The following is a 21,383-nucleotide window of genomic DNA, read 5'->3' as shown; positions in this document are numbered from 1 at the left end:
CAACTACATATGTGTTTGTTGTTGAATAAACCTGTAATTTGTACACTTAAAATAAACGTGATAAATATATAGTATGTTGATAGGGAATATGTCATGAATTCATGCCAACATTCATGTTACATTATCTGTAGAATCTTACAAACTATTTAGTACTGAAGCAGGGCCTGTTACAAAACAAACAAGTGTATTAAAACCTACTTTATTAAACATTTTTTCCTCTTTTATGTATCAACTTACATTTTATCAGTTTGATTTCATTATTTCTATATATGTGTGCTTTGCTGTGCCAATGAGAAAAGTATTTTTAAATCTATTGTAACCTTTCTTCCAAATCCAAAAGCAGAAATTGTTGTGTAAATGCAAGCTTGCTCTGCTGAGACTTATAGAGAAGCCAACTTCTGGGGTAAACGTGGTGTTATTCTATGGGCATCAGACCAATCCCAACCAAAGAATTTGGGTGTATTTTTGATTCCAATAAATATTCACACATTACATATGTTAGAAGGTGAAGAACAGTAGAAGTTTTGAACCTGGTAGTTAATGTTATTGCCCTCACTCTTTTCAGCACATCAACTGCCATCATTAGGTTAAACTAATGAGTTATTAGTGAGTATATGTGTAGGGGTCAGATGACATTTAATGTTTATTGGAGAAGATACTTTGTGTTAAGCGGTAATGAATAAAGGAATTTCCAAGACTGTAAAATTTCCCTTCTGCCAAAGGTAAAAAAAATTCTTCTTACACCTGAAAAGTAAGCCCACTTGCCATTGTTTTCTATTCCTTGAATATACCTTGGTGTAAAAATGCCTCACCTCAGGAGGGCGGGAAAGAAAGCAGAAAGCAAGGAAGTATTTCTAGGCAGATCAGCATTTAGCATTTCTCTATTTCAATATCTTTAACAGATCTCTCTGTCATATATGCTATTTGTGGAAGAAGCTGGTTTTGGTGTAGGTTCTGCATGCTTAATTGAAGTCTAACGAGAGAGAATGAGGCTGGGTTAATGCAAATACACAGCCCTAAATAAAGGAATTTCACCAACATCATATGTTAGTGCTGGAAAATGAATCGGCAAACTTTGGGCTAACACTGGCAATATTCTTTTTTTAATATTTAGAACAAAATCTTTGACTTTTAACCAGATATATCCATTGTGTTTCTTCTTCCCTCTCTTTGTTTTCCTCCTGTCTTCCAATCTGCTTTGTCTAAATAACTGCTGCCTTGCTTTAAATATAAATGATGTGCACGGTTACCTCCTACAATCTCCTGGGAAAATCAGACTAAACATCAGTGCCTTTCTGTTGAGCAGTCCACCATCTTTATGCTTTCTCAGACTTCAAGCAGTCTAAGTTTCTAATGGAACAAAAGGTGACTTTTTTTCTGCCTTTCTGCATGCTTGGCCATTTCATTCGAAGGACAGTAAAAAGTTTGTCATCAGAAGTTATTTACTGTACTCATTATCTCCATTTCTGATTCACATCAACTGTACTTTGCAAAATACTTGTAAATTTTTCCTATTTCTGTTTATTTATCGTGAGGATTCTATGAGTCATTGTCATAATCTGTCACTGTCACCATCATTTTTGTCACGTTGTTAGTGAATTCTACAAAATGTAGACTCGAGAATCTAAGATTCTTAGACCCCATTTTGTGTTTTTTGTGTTTCTATCAGTGAATGCATGTCTTGCTTGCACTGTAAATCACCAAGAGGAATAGTTGCCACATAGAGCAATAATTCTGAATATGCTGATATCCTGCTTTGGTATGGAAAAGCTGGTACTGGAAGCCCTTTAAGAAGTCTCTCAAATTTATTAAAATATCCACTCTGCTGAAAATGCAACTTTTTTGCACTAAGTTATTTCTAGCAGGCATTTTCAAATCTGTGCTTCTTTCTGAAAAGAAAATAGCTCAAGATTCAGAAGTCTATGAGATATAATTTAACAGAAGTAGAAGAAAGGCAGATAAATCTTGGCTTCATTGCAGTCTGCAAGAAAGCTCCTTTTGACTTCATACTATGAGGCTCTTGGTTTGGTTTCCATTACAGATTTTATGTCCTTAATTTTTAACAGATTAAGATGAAAAATCCGTCTTCTTCCTTCCTTCAAAACTTATAGTCAATAAAAATGGCCATAATTGTAGAAGTCACAAGGAAGATACACAAAGTTGTTTTCACTATTGCAAATTTTGACTAAAATTGGCTTTTAAGATCTTTCGGATTGGTTTGAAGTGAGTTTGAAACTAATACTATTTTTAAACTTACTGCATTCCCATAAACTCTACAACCTTTTCGCCAAAGGGCTTCTGGAACAGTTGGCAAGACTAACACAGGGCTAGCAGTCACCTTGCAGGTTACTAACTTAGTTCTGCTCAGACAATCAGATGGCACACAGCCTTTGAAGCAATTCTTGTCTTTCTTACCTATTCTATTACTTGGGTGTCACTCCAGAGTGTGGTAGGTCATTGCTTACCATCGTCATCATTCAAAGTTTTTAAAACACTGCCAATCTAGTTCTGGGTTCTCGGAAAGATCTTTTCATTTATATATGCAGGTATACATTCATGTATGTATACATGTATATGTGCATACATATATGTCCATATATGTATGTGTGTATATATGTGCATATATACACAACTTGTTGACTTTCTTGTGCTCAAACATTAACTCTGCAAAAGCTTTGGAGGAATCGGTTGTCTTTGGTAATTTAAATCACAACTTGCTCATGTCTGTCACACTTAGTCGCAGTGAGTATTTGGCTCAATGAAACAAGCTGAATTTTGTTCTTCAACTGCAAAATATGCTGCTGTAACGTTTCTTTCAGCCTTACCTTTGAAGAGGCAATAGGGCTTTTTTAATATCCAGCTTATATTAATTGATGATATTTCTTTTTTCTTAATTCTCTCATTGAGAAGAGAAGCTAAGCAGTTTTGTTATGGAAAATGTAACTTGGCTTTGAATTACTTTCTTTTCATTTTAAATTGTCACTTCGATGGACAATGTTTCTGTACTCCCAAGTATTTCTAGCTGAAATACCAGGCCTATTGGTTGTGAGCTGTAAATAACTTCTACGTTTTCATCCCTTTTTAAGAAATATTTTTCTTTTTCCTTTTGTTTCTCATTGATGGTTTTTGTACTTTGCTTTCACTTCAGTCATCAGATCAGCCCATCAGGCCCAGCGTGGAATCTCTGCCCTTTGCTGCTCCCACCACCCTGCTTTTGCCTGGGGAAGCCTTTCTGTGGACTCACCATCTTTCTGTTTTCCTCACTGGGCTTGGCTGCTGTTGCACACAAAACAGCACGGGCCTCTTAAAGAAGCCAGCTGTTGCCTTTGTTACGTGTTGGGCTCCTCTTCTACAGAAAACAAAGAAATGATCCTGCTGTTGAAATATTTGAACCCCATACAAGAACTTACCATAATAACTGCCTTGCCCCTGTTCAGCAGGTGGTAATGGTTAGGTTGTAAGCCTTCATCAACACTGACGCCATCACCTTCTGTATAGTGCAGTGCTCCAGTAGTTCTTGGAAGAAGCAGAACATCCACTCCTTAATTTGGAGTGCCTGGACTGGCTGGGAGAGAGGTCCCTAAGGAAATACTGGACCAGTGGGGCTGCCCTACAGGGCACTGCTCCATGTGCAGCCACATGGCATCATATCAAAGGGAGATCTTTTATTGATAAATAATGTACTTTATTGTCAGCAGGGAGCCCATGATACTTAGTCATGCCACAGTTTAAACACTTTAAATGAGAGTAATTAAGTATTTTTAACGGTTTGAAATTGAATTGTGAAAGTATGGCTCAAACAATTAGACCTCAGGATCAAGTAATAGAAAATTTGTTATACTCTGGATAACCTTTCCCTTTTAAACCTATCAGAAAATCTGTCACTATATAGGGCCCTGCTACAATAGTTAGACCTGTACCAAATGGTACAATTCATTCATATTTCTCTCCTGTGTTCAGCAAGTCTCACTGTTTTTCCTCATCCTTGCAGAAGAGTATGAGACATAAAACAGCCCTAAATGCACTGGTGAACAGCGATGGGCCACTTCTTGAAGGAACTCTTTCAGCTTCGAGCCATAATTAGATCAAAGCTAGGTAACAGTACTGTACGTGTTGCCAGTTTGGATGGATTTCTATTGGTGAACTGTACTGTTTACAAATCAACTGTTTCCTCCAGAGTTTTTCCTGTATTTCATCAATATTGATGCAAAATAATTCTGTTTTATTTGGAGAGCCTAGTTGTTGCAAAAGATGTTCTGTGTCACAGGTAAGCTCTTTTTGTCTCAGACACTTGGTCATGTGAGGAGGACAGTGTGTCTGTGTGAGTGGATATACCCATGTTAAAGTCCAGTTAATACATGGTGTTACAAATAGGTGTTGTTTTACATCTGTTTTGTAAGAGCAGCAGTTATTACAGCAGGGTGTGCTCGCATTACGCTGCGGTGTCAACATGAAGTCAGAAGTCTCACACATCAGCAATTTATCTCTTATCTCTCATGTTTTTCGATACATGCATAGACCAAATGCAGACAGTAAAACAGAGAGATTGTCATACAGAAGTAGTTGATTTATTTGTGAGTAGGACCCTGGGTCAGGGGCTGTGTGTCTGGGGCTGTGAATCTGCCAGTATCTACTGCCTTTAGTGATGCTGAACAATTAGCAGTAGAAAGCCCCAGCTTTCTGGAGTAGTGTCAGGCATGGCGTATTGAAACCCAACATTTTCTGTGTAGAAAAAATACCGTTTTATCTTTAGAAAGAGTAACTAAAATCTTCACTTTGTAGCTGGAGGAATAGGAAAAAGAACTTATACAGTGCAGGACTGCATTGCCCACTGACATTTCCAAAAGAAAGTTAGCCGCTCTGTTATCTGTTTCCCTAAATTTTTCTGTACTAATGTTAGTATTTGATCTATATGTGTGTAAAAGAATACAGGCTTTGTTGCTAGTGAGCAGTTTGGTACAGTTCACTGACTCTCTTTGAGAGAAACTGTTTTAAGGGAACTTTCTACATACTTTTGGTTATGTTAGCACAGCAGTTCAAGCTTGTGATTGGCATTGAAAGTAGGCAAACTTCTGTAAGCTATGTTATTATTTTGGGATTTTGTCCCTCTTATTACTGTGTTAATGTTAACAGGGAAGGAGGAAATCCATGATCAAGACTAGAATATTAACTGGCTTAAATAGTACTCATGGAGAGAATCATTGATAATGCTTGTCCAAATCATGGTTAGAATGCATTAGTATCTTAAACATGATCATATAACCCACATAGCCCTATGTCTGGAAATTAAAAGTACATTTCATGAGGAGATAAGATAATCTCACTGGGGGAAGTGCTGTGCTGCCTTCCTTCTAGTCTGTTCATTCATTTCATGGTCTTGTCATGTACCATGGTAATAGCGTGGTCCTGAGTATTTCCAGACTAGGGGTGCCAATTCTGCCACGCGTGGGATGATTGCATGGTATAGATAAACATTAATGGACAATTAGACTAAGATAAACCTGCTGTTATGATTGCCTACAGGTACTTTATGCTATATATAAACCTGAGCAGTTCCAAAGCCTGGCATTGCTTAGAAGTACAAAACAAACGCACTAAAAACCTCTGGAAATTCTACCTATTGGCTCAAACCAACTGTAAAGAATTCCTTCTTATTGGAAGTACAGGGCAAAGTAGTTGAGTCTGTTCTGCCTCCAAATTCCCCCTAAGAATACCTGACTAAAAATAGTTCTGAGGTAAAAAGAGGTACAAAAAGAGATCGCATGGTGAATTGTAAAACTAGATTTAAAAAAAAGAACAACACAACAATCAACTTGAAAGCAGTCCTCTGTGTCTTCATCTCTTCTCTAGAGAACCCATTATCAGGCTTAGAGATTATATGTAAAATTGCACCTAATTTTTTAGGTCTAGATATACAACCAGTCATGTTCAAAGAGGGATTTTACCTTCACATGAAGCAAATAGCCAAAGTGGCGATTTAGTGGAAGGCAGACAGCATGCAAGATTAGGCTTTTATCTCTGAAATCACCTATTTACTTGTTTTTCTTTTTCTCAACAGAATGCATCAAGGCACTGTCGGGACCACATCTCGGAATTCACACCTCTTGCCTGCCTCAAAAGCCCAAGATACAGGAGCAATGACTGCAGCAATTCCCCAGCAAGAAGGTCTCATTCTCGTTCTAAAAAAACAATGTTTACGCACTGGAGAGGCATTGATTATTCAGTGCTTCCATCTGTCTTTGGCTACTCAAATAAGCATTGTCGTTCCAGTGCAGGCTACCGCTACAGTGGGTCAGGTTTGGAAACGTCTGTATGACACAACACCAATTCAAGCCTTTAAAAACTGTACCTTTGTTTATTTCTTTTTTTAGGAAACAAACATGTCACAGAAGTATATCAAACTATATGTGGCTTTTGCTGTCTGAGGTATTGCTCAGACAAACAGGATCAAGAGCTAGAAGTATGAAACCTTCCGGGCCGATAGGCCTCCTTTCTATGTTTTGAACTACTGGGGCAATGAACAATCTGCACAGTCTGGTACTGTGAGACTGGTAGCACTAAAATTTACTCATCTTCCTGTGTCAAGATTCTTGTGCATTTATTGTTTCTGTCATCTTTAGTCATTTTGTTACTTGAAGTGTATAGTTTCAGTCAGTGACCTACATTCTGAGATCAACAGTTTTAATTTTCAGCCAGAAGCGATGACCTCAGTTATCTCCGATGAAAGTTTCCTAAAGCATATTACTAAGTGCTGTTTCTGATTTTCCTCTATCCTTTTTCTTTCTTTGCTTTTTCTGTAGAACAAACTGGTGTTTCCTCTGTGCAAATCTGCTTTCAAGAAACACTCTCTAATGTTCACTTCCTTGTAAGTGGCCAAATCAGGGCCTCGTATGGTTTTCAGTTAGTACTCCCCTGTAGAAAAACAGGCAAAATGATCCTTGTGTAGAGTACGTGCACTCTATATGAAGTCAAGTTGGCTGTTCAGTAGGTATCATCAGTGTCGATATCTACAGAAAAATTGAATGTAAGGATTTTGCCTCCAGTGTCTTCGTGAATTCGTCAAGGATGCAGGTACGCAGTGTTCCCACTTCTTAACTATCTCCATGCTTTTAAAGTATGCATACTAGTAAGTATAGTAGTAAGTTTATACAGAGAACCTTTTTGGTTTGGTTTTTCCCCCCTCAAAAAAAGGCTATTTTTGCAAATAAGCATCTTTTATTATCCTTTTAGTTTTGACTTTTTATTTCTTTAGGGTTTTTTTTGTTTTTTTTTTTAGTGATAAGACCTAATTGGCTGAGGAGATGCATTACAATGCAAGAAATACCCAACTGTTAACTTTTGCAAGCAAACCAGTAGGTGGCACACAGCTATTACTAACAGCTGAAACATAATTATAATAGAAATTAGTTTGACTGCAAAGATTCTGTTTGTATTACTTCAAGTATGACAGCCAACTTTTACTTCTATTTTCTCTGCTACGTTTATGTTACCTTGCACTTATTCAACTATTAGCTGTGTCCTTGTCTTGTTTCTTTAGTCCAGTGTTTTATTTTGGGGTACAAAACTACCTGAAGGAATAATCCAATTTCAGTCTAGTTTAGCCTGGTGTTTTTAACTCGTTAATAACCACAGTCTTTAAATACTTGTGGGAGGATATTAACTAAAAATGTGTTGCAGTGTGAAAATGAAAACAAAATATTTGGAATCAGAGCTGCAGTCTTTATTGGAAGACTTGAGCAAAACATTAGCTGTGTATTTAATGAACGTGAGTGGTGGAGAAAAATGACTTCCCATAGAGACAAAATGGTTTACTTAATAATTTACTTTTGAGTAAGAGAAAAATCAACTCAGTAGGAAATGTTTCACACAATATTCTGAGTGACTTTCCTGTTCAACAAGCAGTGAAATATTGAATATTCCCTGAGACAAGCAGATTGTAAAGTCAGCAGTGAAATTTTCATTATACCAAAGAAAAGGGAAGAATTATAGAAGGCTGATGGTGAGCACCACAAATGAAAGTATCTTTACCATTTGACATGTAGCACTTTTGTGTTTCAAAGAATGTCCTCATAGCAGCAACATTTTGAAATACATAAACATGTATATGAGTGTGGGAGTGTGTACATATATATGCCATTGCATACTTGAATGTTGGTCAGTTCAAACCATCCCCTACATAAAACACTGGTGTATATATTTTTTAAACAAAGTTATTATGCGTATAAATTTTATACCAGTAGCAGTGACAAATTTCTTGTGTGTAGTTAACAAATTATTTGTAATGTATTTTTTAGAAATCTTAAAATTGCCTTTGCACTGAAATATTTTTCATACTGTAGCTATTTATAAATCTGTTTTACGCATACATTTGTTAACACACCATTTCTATTTTTTTTAAGTATATATGTTTTGAAGGCTTTTTTTATACTTATGAGTTTTGGCCACTTAAATTTAGCTTAGAGTGAAGTTGTGGCTGAATGTTAAAATTTTAATGAATGTTAAATTAGAAATATAGATCAGTTGCTCTGTCAGTGTCACCCAAACCATTAATTAAAACCATTTGCTGGCAATTAGAGCGATACACTTTCTGTGCTGTACTGTTACTGCTAGCTTTTCTATTCTATAAACCCTCCTGCTTTTTTCTTCTTGAGTTCCATCTTTTAGCCTTAAATAAGGAGATTTTTTGCTCGATGATTTTGAAAGTGCTGCATTCCCGTTCAGCCTGTTAACAAAGCAATTGATTGCAAACTTAGTGTAGACCAGCACTTAGAATATTTACAATATTATTCATGCTGAAACACCTCTTTATGTGTTTGGGAAATTTTAGTTGAATGTGTCATTTTTGGAGGAGGAAAAGTGCTTGAATTTAAGTGGAAATTTCTGCTTTGATTTAGCAATATTTCTACCTTTAAAAGTCGGTACTGTTTATTAAAATAGACCATTTGATGGAAAACCCATAGAACACCAACATTTCACTTGATAGGTTTTTGTTTCTGTTCCTATTGCCATGCAAACTTAGCCCACTGCAGCAGGTGGCAACTTGGAGTTAATCTGTAAACCGACCAGGCAATACCAAGATGAAAACTTAGAAGTTAGATCAAAATGAATTAGAATGTTTTACTATGGATGGGGCACTGAAAGGAGACTGGTTTCTATATATTGTAAGAATGGGGAAAAGTATAAAAATCTATATAACTTCCTAACTCGCCTTGTTTAAATCGTTGCAGCTTTAACAGCATAATGTCTCCATAACTGCTTCTATAAATGTCTTGAAACTGGTAAGCGCTAACCAAATGTATCTGAAGACTTAGGAAGTATTTCAGGCTTTTCAGCCACTGAAGTTTGTATATTCCTGCAGTGGCTCGTGGCAAAAGATGTGGATCTTTTTGGTTTTACACTGTACAATAATTGTTTGTTCAGCCACTTAATATAAAAGCTTACAGTTTACTTTCTTGCTTGCATTAGCCTGTCTTGTCCCAACTGGCTTGCAAATACAAAAGGAAAAAGATAGCCGAATTGAGCACTGCACTACTTTTCTTTTTGGAAGCCAGTGGGGTCATTGTGCTCATGCTACTGTCTCTGTTAAGAAAGCTTTAATGGAAATTTGTGAAAGTATTGTGAAAGTGAAAAAGTACGCGATTCTACTTTGCAGAATAATCTACAAATCCATCGATGAAGCTTTAATTTTTTACCTTACGAGAATTCACAGGATTTTAACATGCATGGTCTCTCACAAGTTCTGTGCTACGTACGCACTCCATTTTACATGTCCTTCCATGACTGAATGTAAAGTAGAATCTGCGAAGTGCTGCCCGGGGGCTGGGGGTAGTTATCTGTGCATTAACATTAAAGATGTCTGTAGTCATTGGCACCAAATACTAACACTTATTTTTATTGTACAATTATAGGTGCATTTATTTGAAAATAAATCAGCCTTCAAATCTAATGTTTAGATTATCCTATACCACTTCATTTATTTGATTTGAAGAGTCAGTGTGTGAATACATTACTGTAAAGTTTCTTTTCAGTGCTATTTTTAACTTTAATTTCTGTAGATAACCAAATATAACTTGTTTATATTCAGTCACATTTTGGATCCTTACGTAGAACATATGAGCAGGAGACATGGATCTGCTTGCAATAAATATAAACATTCAGAACTGGTTTAAGTTTGCTCACGAGTAATTAAAACCGAGTATGAATATGAAATGATTTCATATTAGTCTGTAATAAAATGTAAGTAGAGAACAGAAAATGGATTGAGTGTTTGATTCTGCTGCTGAATATGCTTGTAGTCACGTCTGCTCTCAGAGTATCGCGGCCAGTTAAAAAAAACAAGCGCAACATTCAAAGAAGACCAAAAGGTGAATGATGCGAGGGGTGCTGCGAAGCTGATCCAAATCAGTACCAGCCCAGGAGAGCTTCACTCTTCCCACATTGATTGGATTAGTGCTAAAGTTTCTTACAATCCAAGCTAGTAAAGCTGCACATAAGAAGATCTGTACTTCCTTGCAGTCCTGCTACTCAGAGCTAGTTCACCTTTCTCTGCATTGTTATCAGTTTAAAGAAATGGAATTAAAGGCAAAGCCAGTGTGCTCTGCCATCTGAGTTGGCAGCAGTGTTCTTACAAAGCAGGCTGATTGCACAAATGTTTATCATTTTCTTTTGTTTGGTGGTACAATGGGACATCCTGTACTTTGGACATCGTTAGAGAGCACACCAACAAACGTCTTGACACCATCAACCTGAAGCTACCCCAGGTTGCTTCCACAAAGCAGGTCAGAGCAGTAGGTGAGGTGCCTCCCTCTTTCTTCAGTCTGATCCAGTATTTGATCCAGTGGCTGGCAGCCCTGCCTGTGGCAGGGGGTTGGAACGTGATGACCCTTGAGGTCCCTTCCAACCCAAGCCATTCTGTGATTCTGTGGTTCTTGATGAGGCTGCATAGAATGCTTAGGCATTCTGTGTATTGACTTTTCTGTTCACAAAATAAAAATGTTAGAGTAACAGATTTCTGCTTGTAACAACTATTTATCTGAATAATGCTAGCCCATTTACCTACCGTATCCCTTTTGTTCATTGAGAAGTGTTGGGTTTTCTACTGAATGAGCTGTGGTGGGGGTGGTTTGAGGGGAAAAAGGTGAATCTGGAAGATGTTTTCCCCTTTCTTCATATAATGAACTAAAAAATGCACAAATTGGAATTAGATAAAAAATTGAAAGAGGAATGGGATGCATATGGATTTCAGAAAGAACACAGCAGCACACAGAAGAAGTCACATTGTAAGTAGGCAACTTTCTATTTTGTATGTAAAAATGTTAAATTGTTTAAAGGATAAAAGGGCAGAAAGGCAGTGATTTCTCATTATTAATTCTAAATTGAATACTGTGTTTTCCTTGAGCTCTTTAAATTACCCTTTTCTAGTAAGTTACATCATAAATTAATTGAAAGCTGTTTCTTCTATAAGGACACTACTTTTTTCCTTTTTGCAATATATACAATGCTGCTCTATAAACTATTTCAAGAGGTCAGTTTTGGTATTAACTGAAATAGGTTGGAGGCAGACTGAAATTTCACGTTTTTCCTTTATGCACATTCTGATTTCCTGAGCTGATACTCAACAGGAAGTTCAAAATGATTTTTTAGTGTTCCAATAAAGCTTTGTTTCTGTGTGTTTCCATTACGTATCCTTACAGGTCCTTTCATTTTAATTTCATTCAAATGCTAAAGCAAAGTCAAGTCATTCAAGTCATTTTTTTAATGGTGAGTCTGCAGTAAAGTAATGGTGGTGAGTTTTAATAATTGAAGTCTTTATTTTCCAGTTATGGGAGACAAATAGGAATAGTATTCAATTTTCAACCCCCAAAAGGTTTGTTGTTGTTTTCTATTATTCATTTCAGTTAAAACAATCTGGCACATTAAGCTTTTAAAAATACATACGATGCAGTGTCCTCTTCAGTTTGTGGGGCCACTAGTCAGGTTATGTCAAGGAGAGCTGTTAACACCCAGTCTCATCCATCACTTCATGGATATGCTTCTTGCTCCTAACAAGCAAAGCAATCCTAATAGTAGTCCAAAAAGCATAACAATACTTACCTTGAGATTTTAAATACATTTTGAAAAGATGCTTGACTGAAATGCTTACATCAAAACCGCTGCCAAATCTGAAATCTAATCTGATCTTGCAATCTAATAGATGCTGAGCCTTAGAAAAGAAGGAAGATAAGTCCTCGATCCATGTACCACCACTGAGTGATACGCTGACCTTCATGTCAGTAAATGCTTCCAACCCAACAGCAGTAATATTCTTCCACAGATATTTTTCTCCAGTTCTACACAGATTACAAATGCATAGCTAGTGAAAGTTGTCAGCATTAATTAGATTGAACCCTATCTGCGTATTTCCAGCTATGAAGAGGGATTGTGTTCCCTTCTAATAGAATTAAGAGTTTAGAAAGAGAAACCTTGCCTAGTCAGGGAATATAAACAAGACTGAAGTGAGACTTCATCTCACCAATGGAGAGATACAGCTCAGTAACAATAGAGATGCGCTTGGCTTTAAAGTGACTCTTAGCAAGTGAATTAGTTTGACCCAAAGGAACAGAGGTGTCTTGAAAACTAAGGCTGTGGTTTGTAAAATAACTGCACCAAATGTTTGCACATCGTTGTACTTAAGGGGACTTGTCCAGATGGAAAAAAAGCTGCATGTTCTTCCATTGTAGATGATACTGCAGCCCAATGTTTCCCCTCTGACCTCTCAGTAAGGCCCAAAGCCAATAATCATGCCCCAGGGGAGGTTTAGGTTGGATATCAGGAAACACTTCTTCACAGAAAGGGTTGTTAAGCACTGGAATTGGCTCCCCAGGGAGGTGGTGGAGTCACCATCCCTGGATGTGTTTAAAAGCAGTTTGGATGTGGTGCTCAGGGACATGATTTAGGAGGGTTGTTAGAGTTAGGGTAGGATGGTTAGCTTGTGGTTGGACTCCATGATCTTTAAGGTCTTTTCCAACCTGAGCAATTCTATGAATCCACCTTCCTTGGTGGCCCTAGGCTGCTGTCTGGTTGTGAAAAATGCCCAGCTGATGCCCTTTCACCTCATTGAATACTTATCCGAGCAGCTGCACAGAAGCTGTATTTACATCCACCATAGTGCATGGCCAGAACATTTCTGCAGATAACAAGAGGTCTGAGTCCAAGACAACTGAACTCCAGATAGTAGTGATCTACCTGTGATTTATAATTTGCTGCTTGCCTGTAAATACTGTATCTGTTGGAAATAACTTTTGGGCCTGAAGTATGCAGAGATCCCCATGCTAGTGATCTTTTGGCACATGCCATTGCTGTTCATGAAGTTCATTTCAGTCTCAACTATTAGCATCCCTCCTTCCATCTCCTTCTCCCTGAGTAGGTCTCCCCAGGCTGCTACAGCAACCCAGTCAATCAATGCCAATGCTTAGGTAATGCTGTGGTGGCTAATTCGCCATGGTTTATACCCACACTGATCTGAACTATGTGCTGTAACACTACAGAATTATAGGACCCAGAGTACACAGTGTGAAACATGGCTAGGAATATTTGCTCATTCCTTAGTTTTAGGAGTGTATATCTGCATTTACAGATATGTTTCCTCAAACTGAACTCAATCTGGACACAGATAAACTATAATTACAGTGCATGCATACGCTCATCAGAAACTACTAAGGAGTTCCCAAACAGGAAAAGATATCATTTTGATACTGACATCTTTAATATACTTTTTATTATTATTTCCCCTGGAAGTTCCTTTTCAGCACTCCCCATTTTCCTTCTCAAGAAAGAAACCATTCTTTCCTTATGTGAGTAAGCACAGTCCAACGTAGGGTAATGAGAAAGATCTTTATTTGTGCTACCTCACAGCTCACTGAACAGGCAAAGCAGGTGGCCTGATGTGGTACAGTCACCACCACTGGTTATTGCCCTGCTCACTTCTATCCAGAAAACACGAATATCCCACATACAGCACTGAGAAGGGAGGTTCCTCTCCCCACCTGCTCTCTCTTCACAGCCTCTCCAGCGTGATGAACCTCTATTACAAATCCTGGTTTCACATCCATTTATGCTAGTTGCTCAGAAAGAGTACATGGTCTGATGAGACTTTTTCAATTGCTTTCAGCATAAAAAGTTGTGATTTGAAGATATTGGGGAAAAAAATGAATTAAATTTACCCATTAAATTAAATTTACCCATTAACGCATTCAATTTACTGCAAACTACCTGTATCCTAGAATTTTACTTAACTGACAAACTACCTGGCCATTCCCCTGTCTGAGGGTCTCCGGGGAGAAACTCTTTAAGATGGGCAGTATTTGTAAGACAAAAGGAAGTGTCATTTTTCATATTTACCCAGGGACTTGATGGTAACATGGAAAGGCAATGATATTTAGATTCTGCCACACACACACACCAAGGAAATTAATATCCATATCTTAATGATACATTTCCCTCACGCTGTTCTTGCTCTGCATCAGTCGTGATGACAGCCTTCAGAAAGCTTTTGGCAACATGCCACCCTCCTTAGCCTATCCGAATATTACTCATGCAGTCAACTTTGGCATCTTTTATTTCCAGATGCAGTTCATGAGAACCATCTGCCAATTCTTTATTTCCAAATTTGCATGAACGCTAAAATACAAAAAGCTGTGAGGATATCTTAATTTTACTGGCAACTCATCTGTTCATCCATGAAATCTCCCCCTCACCCATAGAAACTCAAGAGTTGTTGCTATCGCAGACCAGCAAATGATTGTTTTTCAGAAGATACTCGTGCTTTTCATGAGTTTCATATCTCACCACCTTTATCAACTTTTTGACTACAAAGATTTGCACCCACCTTGCTTTTCCCAGAGGAGCACACTTAACAATTCTGATTTATCCTAACGGTTTTGTATTCAAGTATTGAGCTCAGGCAGTGTGATTCTACTGGTTTAAGGAGGAAAGTGGATGTTGTGCAAAAAGCCCCAAGCAATGCTGCTGGGCACTATCCCAGGATACTCTTGTCACTCATCTTTTTTCTTACTGTCTATGTGTGAGCACTACAGATTCAGTATTAAATATTTTGGCTAGGAATATGTTATAGTAGCATGAAAAAAGTTTGTCTTATACACAGAGTTCACTCATAGTTTGACCTGTCGACGTGATAACTGCCTGTTTTTTCAGCATTTGCCTGTAACCCATCTTTCACGCTGTCATTCCACATGTATTTCATCTCACTGTCACATTACACTGCTCTTGAGGGAACTGGACTTGTTTAGCTTGGAGAAGAGAAGGCTCCGGGGAGACCTCATGGTGGCCTGCCAGTACTTGAAGGGAGCATATGAACAGGAAGGGGAACGGCTGTTTACAAGGGTGGATTGTGATAGGACAAGAGGGAATGGTTTTAAACTGAGTCTGAAGTTTAGGTTAGATGTTAGGAGGAAGTTTTTCACACAGAGGGTGGTGACACACTGGAACAGGTTGCCCAAGGAGGCTGTGGATGCCCCATCCCTGGAGGCATTCAAGGCCAGGCTGGATGTTGCTCTGGGCAGCCTGGTCTGGTGGTTGGTGACCCTGCACATAGCAGGGGGTTGAAACCAGATGATCATTGTGGTCCTTTTCAACCCCAGGCCATTCTATGGTTCTATGACTTTATGATTATAATAGGGTTCATGGGCTGCAAATTCATTTATTCTCTACTACCACACTGGATGTAGTCAAAACTAACATGTTATTCTTTACTACCTTTTTTTTTTTAAAAAAAAAAAAGAAATGTCATGTTTTCCAGTCCTAACATCATCTTTCTCTAACTATCAGTCTGTTCCAGGTGTTTCATGGCACACAGTCGCAAGCTCTGATCCACAGTTTGTGTTCCCCACAGAACAACCAGCAGTATGCATGACTTAGAAATCCCTTCTTTCCACACTGCAGCCCAAAGCACACCATGTTCTTAGTCCCAGGAACTTTTCCACTCCTCTCCCTCCCTTATAAGCAGGAATTTACTGGGAGCTGAGTATCTGAACAACTCTGGCACCACGAAGTGGTGGATGCCCCATTCCTGGGGAGATTCAAGGTGAGGCTGGATGGGACACTGAGCACCCTTATGGAGCTGTAGGTTTCTCTGTTCATTGCAGGACCAGATGGCCTTTAAGGCTCCCTTCTAACTCAAATTGATTCCATGAACTCAACATCAAATCTGATCCAGGAAGACAAGTGTGAGATTCAGGTTCAGACAAAGCTGTGTCTACCATGCAAGTGTCTGAGCTCCCACCAGAGCCAGCAGAAGATTCCCCATTGAATGGCACACTAACAACAGAGTACCTACAACTTAACCTATTGTTAATCACTCAAGACATTCATCCCAAGCCCTTTAATAATTATTTTATTTGTTAGACATTTAAAATGTTTTTACTTTTCAAATATAAGTAACAGTATTGAATGTAAGCACAGTGAACTCCATTAACAATTTCGGTTATTTCTTAAACACTTGGAAAGCCAGGAAAAATATTAACTAAGAGAAAAAACATACAGCAAAAGAGGTTTCATATCCACGTCCAAGCAAAAAAGAGACAAAATATTCTCAGTGTCACTCCGGCAGCATAGAAATAGAAGCATGCAAAGTTCAAGCAGGGTAGGACTGGGGACTTCTGCACTAGCTAGCAGTAGGATGGCCTTGCAGCCCCATCCTCCCACATGACTTTTGTTGTTTGTGGTCATGTCCCCAATATGCTGATTAGGACTAATCTTATTTAGCTGGCATTGTTTGTACACTGCATGAACCTTTACAGGACCTAAGCACATTTAGAGCGCCAGCCCAACAATCTCCTCGCTTCCCTTCGGATGTACTCAGCACACAGGTTGCAGACAGACCTCCCAGCACTTAAAATGGAAGAGGAACAGCTAACGAGGCCTGGCCTGACTCTCATAACCCTGAAAGGAAGGAAGAGAGGAAAGGAAAGGAAAGGCAATCTTGCTCCATGTGTCACAGATACTTTGCACCAAAAGTTGGAAGATTCTGATTCCGTGCCAGCTACAGAGGAAAACAACAGGACAGATTTTCCATGGCCACTTCCAGTGTGAACTTGCTTGCAATCTCAAATATTTGCTAAACCAAGGTTCAGGAGGATGCTTGCCCTGTAGATTCCACCATGTCCGTAGGGAATCATTTCCCACTGTGGGATCGTGGAGCTTGCAGAAAGCACCATCTGCCTCTGCCAGGCTGCTCCTGCAAGCTCTGCAGTGCTGGGTGGCTATTGTGAACATCAGTCCCACATCACTGCCTGCTGCTGAGCCTCCCAGTGTTGGTTTGGTTACAGTGAGAAAGCAGCACGCCTTCTGCTTTTCAGAAAAGTGAGGAGCTTTTAAGCTGCACTGTTAGAGCAATGGAAATGAAGTCTTCCTCCACATAAGCTATGGAGTCCCATGCTTCTGTTGCTAGAGATTTCCTAAGACTTCCCAAGAGGTAGGTCCAACAGAAGGATTTTCCTTTCTTAGCTGATTCCCTGAGACAGTTTTCTTCCTGCTTCGTTCATTCTCCCAGCACCTCACAATTGCTCTGTGACTAGCTGAGGGAGCTAGATGGGAGAAAACATCCAACAAGTGCCTTTGTCTCCAGAAGCCCACACGTCCTAACACAGGTCATGACAGTTCTTAAGCTTACTGTGCACCTAACTGTGCTGGAAGGCCCACATACTCTGGCAGCAAGCTTAATGCTGAGACTTAAAAATAGCATTCTGAGTAAGAGTTCGCTGCACTACGTCCCTCAGCTTCCATTCAATGTCGTGGGAGCTGAGCGTGACCAAAGCACTCCCTGATCTTAATGTGGAACAGAGGACAGAAGCAGGAGGATTACGCAAAGCTACGTGGTTTGGGATCAGCTGTTCCTTCAGCCCTCCATACCTCATCTGCCACCTCCTCCACCTGTGACACCCACACATCTGCAGGGCTCAGCAGCAGAGCAGGCTGATGCATTGGTGAGCTGAGAGCCTCCATATCCAGCACAACACAAAGCTGGAGCCCAACAAATCTGGGTAAGGACTTGGACGAGGGTTTCAGTTCTGTTCCAGGGCTAGGTAAAATCTTTCCCATTTTACCAAGTGGTTTTTAAAGCCCCAGCATGTGCATTGCTTTTTGATCAAAATGAGCTCAGGAAGGGAATCAACAAGCAGTTGGTGAGCACATTTCTTTTTCCTCGTAGCCAATTAGCTTTTGTCCTAGTCGGTGCGCATGTTGAGTGCCTTGTCCATTTGATTCCTCCACAAACCAGGTCCTTTTGACGCAGTCCCATTTGTTACAGTGGTAGTCCTGGGTCTCATTAGGAGCTGGCGGGCACCAGAGCATTGCAGTGATACCATAGAATCCCCCAGCCACAGCACGCCAAGCCTTCAGCTGTGCCCTTTTGATGGAATGGAACATGCCACAGACTGAACATACTGAAGGCTGTTCTAAGTCATTCAGCTTAAATTTTCAGCTGTAAAATACACCTGCAACCAAGAGTCTATCATTCATGGAGAAAAAGCTGTTATTTTTAGTGAGTTCGTAAGATTTGTGTTGAGGTAAATATTTCGTACCAGAGGAGGAAGAATTTCCAGAGATACTTTAAGCCACCAGCACGATTGTATAGAGTCCCCTGAGCTTATGAGTCATGTTTGCTAACGTTTGCAGTGTAACAAGAAGACGGGCGAGTTTTCCGGGAACGTTTTCCTCACATCTTGCACAAACATGGGATTCTTTAAAGTCTGCTCTACGTCTTTTCCTACTGTAACCACACCTCAGTGATGCTAGCCACTCACAAATCAGTTAGCCCAGTGCTTCATCATGCAATCTGAAATGAGAATTAGAGATATTGAGACATACCTTTCTATCAATCAAAATGATTCTGCATCGCTCACTAAGTACTGCCTTAGTTACAAGGAAGAGAATCATCATCAGTCTGTTTGAGCCTCCAATGCCTTGCTGGGTTTGTCCACTCTTTGTCTGCACAACAGCACATCCAGCACCTATGGCATTCGTTAGGTCCTTTGGGGCTGTTTCATCCCAGCTTTTCTCTGAGCTGAAAGTTCTAGAAAAATCAGCGCCTCACTCCCTGTGCTGACTTACAGCACTTTCATGCTGGCAGGGTGTGAAGCACAGCGTTTGTGTATTTGAAGAAGGTGCTCAGTGACAGTTTTTGCCTAAACTGTAAGACTGTTATTTCACAGCCTTCAGAATCCCAAACCACTCCTATTTAGGATGGATATCTTAACCTCAGTCCAACCCTGTTCTGCTCTCAGCTGCTGCAATGTAAAAGTACACATTTGCTCCAGTGGCTTAGTTACTTTATTTATTAATTTCTTCAGACCTCCTAAATGTCATCTGTTCCTGACATTTGTTTGAAACTTAGCTGCTTCCCTGCTGAAATCCACCCCAGCCTATCGGCACAGCCAGAACAAAAAAGTATTTTCCATAGAATATAGCATCCTTCTCCAAAGTCAGTACTACACCAATCAGTATATTTTATTTAATGCAGAACAAGCAACGTTTGAAAAGAAACAAAACAGAATCACAGAATCACAGAATTGTAGGGGTTGGAAGGGACCTCCAGAGATCATCAAGTCCAACCCCCCTGCCAAAGCAGGTTCCCTACACCAGGTCGAACAGGTAGGCATCCAGGCAGGTCTCCCATAAATTCTCACACTCCTTCCCAACACAGCTGTGTCTTCTTTCCGTAGAACCGTTAAGGTTGGAAAATACCTCTGAGCACACCTACTCCAACCAGCAGCCCATCCCTCCATGCCCACTGCCGACATCCCTCAGTGCCACATCCACATGGTTCTGCAACACCAACAGGGTCAGTGACTCCATCCTGTCCCTGGGCAGCCTGGGCCCAGCGCTTCACCACAATTTCAGAGGAGAAATGCACTGTTACGTGGGAGCAGAGGCTGACCCCCATCTCACCTTCAGGCTGTTATAGAGAGCAATAAGGCCTCCCCCACGTCTCCTCCAGACTGAACAATCCCAGCTCCCTCAGCCGCTCCTCGTAAGACTTGTGCTCCACACCCCTCACCAGTTTCGCTGCCCTTCTCTGGACATGCTCCAGGGCCTTGATGTCCTTCTTTGTAAGTGAGGGGCCCAAAACTGAACGCAATACTCGAGGTGCGGCCTCACCAGAGCTAGAGACACAGGCGCCACTATCACTACTGTAAGCCCACAAGCTCCAGGTCCCCGCAGTACTTTTCCTTTTGGAAGTTTTTACCACTCAGGGACATCTGAGTAAGAAAGCAAACAAACCCCCATCTTATATTTATTGCGGGAAAGCCAATTCTCTTCCAGCTGTTCAATTGTTCGACGGAGAAGACCCAAACACAGCGCTACAGGTGCCCGGCGCGAACAAAGAGCCGCACGCGGGCAGCGGGGCGCTGACAAAATGCCGCCGCCCCCCGCCCACATCCACCTCACTGCGGGCGGGGCCCCGCGGCGCCTCCCCGCGCGTTGCCGGCCCCGAGGGGAGGCGCTGCCCCAGAAGGGCTGCGGAGCGGTGGCGGCCACCTGGTCCCGGGCAGGGCGCGAGGTGAGTGCCGCCGGGCAGCGCCTCCATCTTGTCGGGGGCGGGGGTGGGCCGGGGCGGGGCTGCTGGACCTTAGAGCCGGGGTTACTCGGCTGCGGGCTGCCGTTCCTTTCTCTTGTTCCCCTCTCGGTGTCGGTGGTCGCGGGTTCGGACGGTGGGGAGCGGAACAAAGGCGAGCCCGGCGACCTGCCTAAAAGCGAGCGAGCGAACAAAAAGATGCAGGGACGCTGCGGGCTGGCATCCCTTCTCTCCGGGGCGGACGGTTGGTGCTGTCCCACCCGCAGTCCGCGCTGCCCGTCGGTTCCCCGAGCGGGGCTTCTTGCTGGCGGTCGGGTTCGGCGTCCCGCAACGGGAGACAAAGCGCTCCGCTGCTGCGGAGGCGGTGTGAAGGCGCGGCCGGTACCCGCGGCGGCTGAGCCCAGCGCTGGACGCGGGATGCTCCTACCGCCGCGCCGCTTGGGCTTGCGGTTGGCTGGAGCTGGGCTATCGAAATAAATGAGGCAGCCGTGTTGGCTGCAGACTTGTTGGTTGTTTTGCTGTTTGTTTTTTTCTTTCTTTCTTTTTTTTTTTCTTTCCTCACTTCTGTGTCTTTTTGTATCTCCAAAAGGAAGGAAGCTCAAGGGTTTGCCATCCAAAAGCCAAAAAGACTTCAAGGTGTTTTTGGCTGAAAACATGGAAAAATAAGGTGAAACTCGTATCTCGACATGCTTGCCAACAGGCTTGCACTGGCAAACCTGTTTTGTTTCAGAAGCGATTTGGTGATTTCAGAGAGACAGAGGGGGTCTGAGTGAGGGCTCAGGGAGTGAATGAAAAGCCACCAAATACCCAG

The 21,383-nt window shown here is 40.9% G+C and overlaps 2 protein-coding genes across 8 annotated transcripts in view; both read left to right on the top strand.

Annotated features, from left to right (window-relative positions):
- ATP11A (ATPase phospholipid transporting 11A) overlaps positions 1-10,255 on the top strand; it is a 122,354-nt gene extending 112,099 nt beyond the window's left edge. Inside the window, exons 29-30 of one of the 4 annotated variants that reach the window (XM_042810419.1) lie at positions 4,178-4,267; positions 6,059-10,255. In XM_042810419.1, coding sequence (XP_042666353.1) covers positions 4,178-4,267; positions 6,059-6,316 — 348 coding nt within the window. In that variant the 3' untranslated portion in view covers positions 6,317-10,255. Of the gene's footprint in view, positions 1-3,991; positions 4,107-4,177; positions 4,268-6,058 lie in introns of all 4 variants that reach the window. The other 3 variants (XM_042810417.1, XM_042810418.1, XM_042810416.1) reach the window with 3 other exon arrangements.
- A 10,237-nt stretch (positions 10,256-20,492) lies between these two features.
- MCF2L (MCF.2 cell line derived transforming sequence like) overlaps positions 20,493-21,383 on the top strand; it is a 146,421-nt gene continuing 145,530 nt past the window's right edge. For all 4 annotated transcript variants that reach the window (XM_042809599.1, XM_042809598.1, XM_042809605.1 and 1 more), the window contains exon 1: positions 20,493-20,557. The gene's annotated coding sequence lies outside the window, so the exon portion shown is untranslated. The remainder of the gene's footprint in view (positions 20,558-21,383) is intronic.

Source organism: Centrocercus urophasianus, unplaced genomic scaffold, assembly GCF_019232065.1.
Source record: "Centrocercus urophasianus isolate 14NV4802_14NV808 unplaced genomic scaffold, USGS_Curo_1.0 seq_12, whole genome shotgun sequence".
NCBI classification, from domain to species: Eukaryota; Metazoa; Chordata; class Aves; order Galliformes; family Phasianidae; genus Centrocercus; species Centrocercus urophasianus.
The sequence above is the reverse complement of the archived record's forward strand: the minus strand, read 5'-3'. Positions and strand labels throughout refer to the sequence as shown.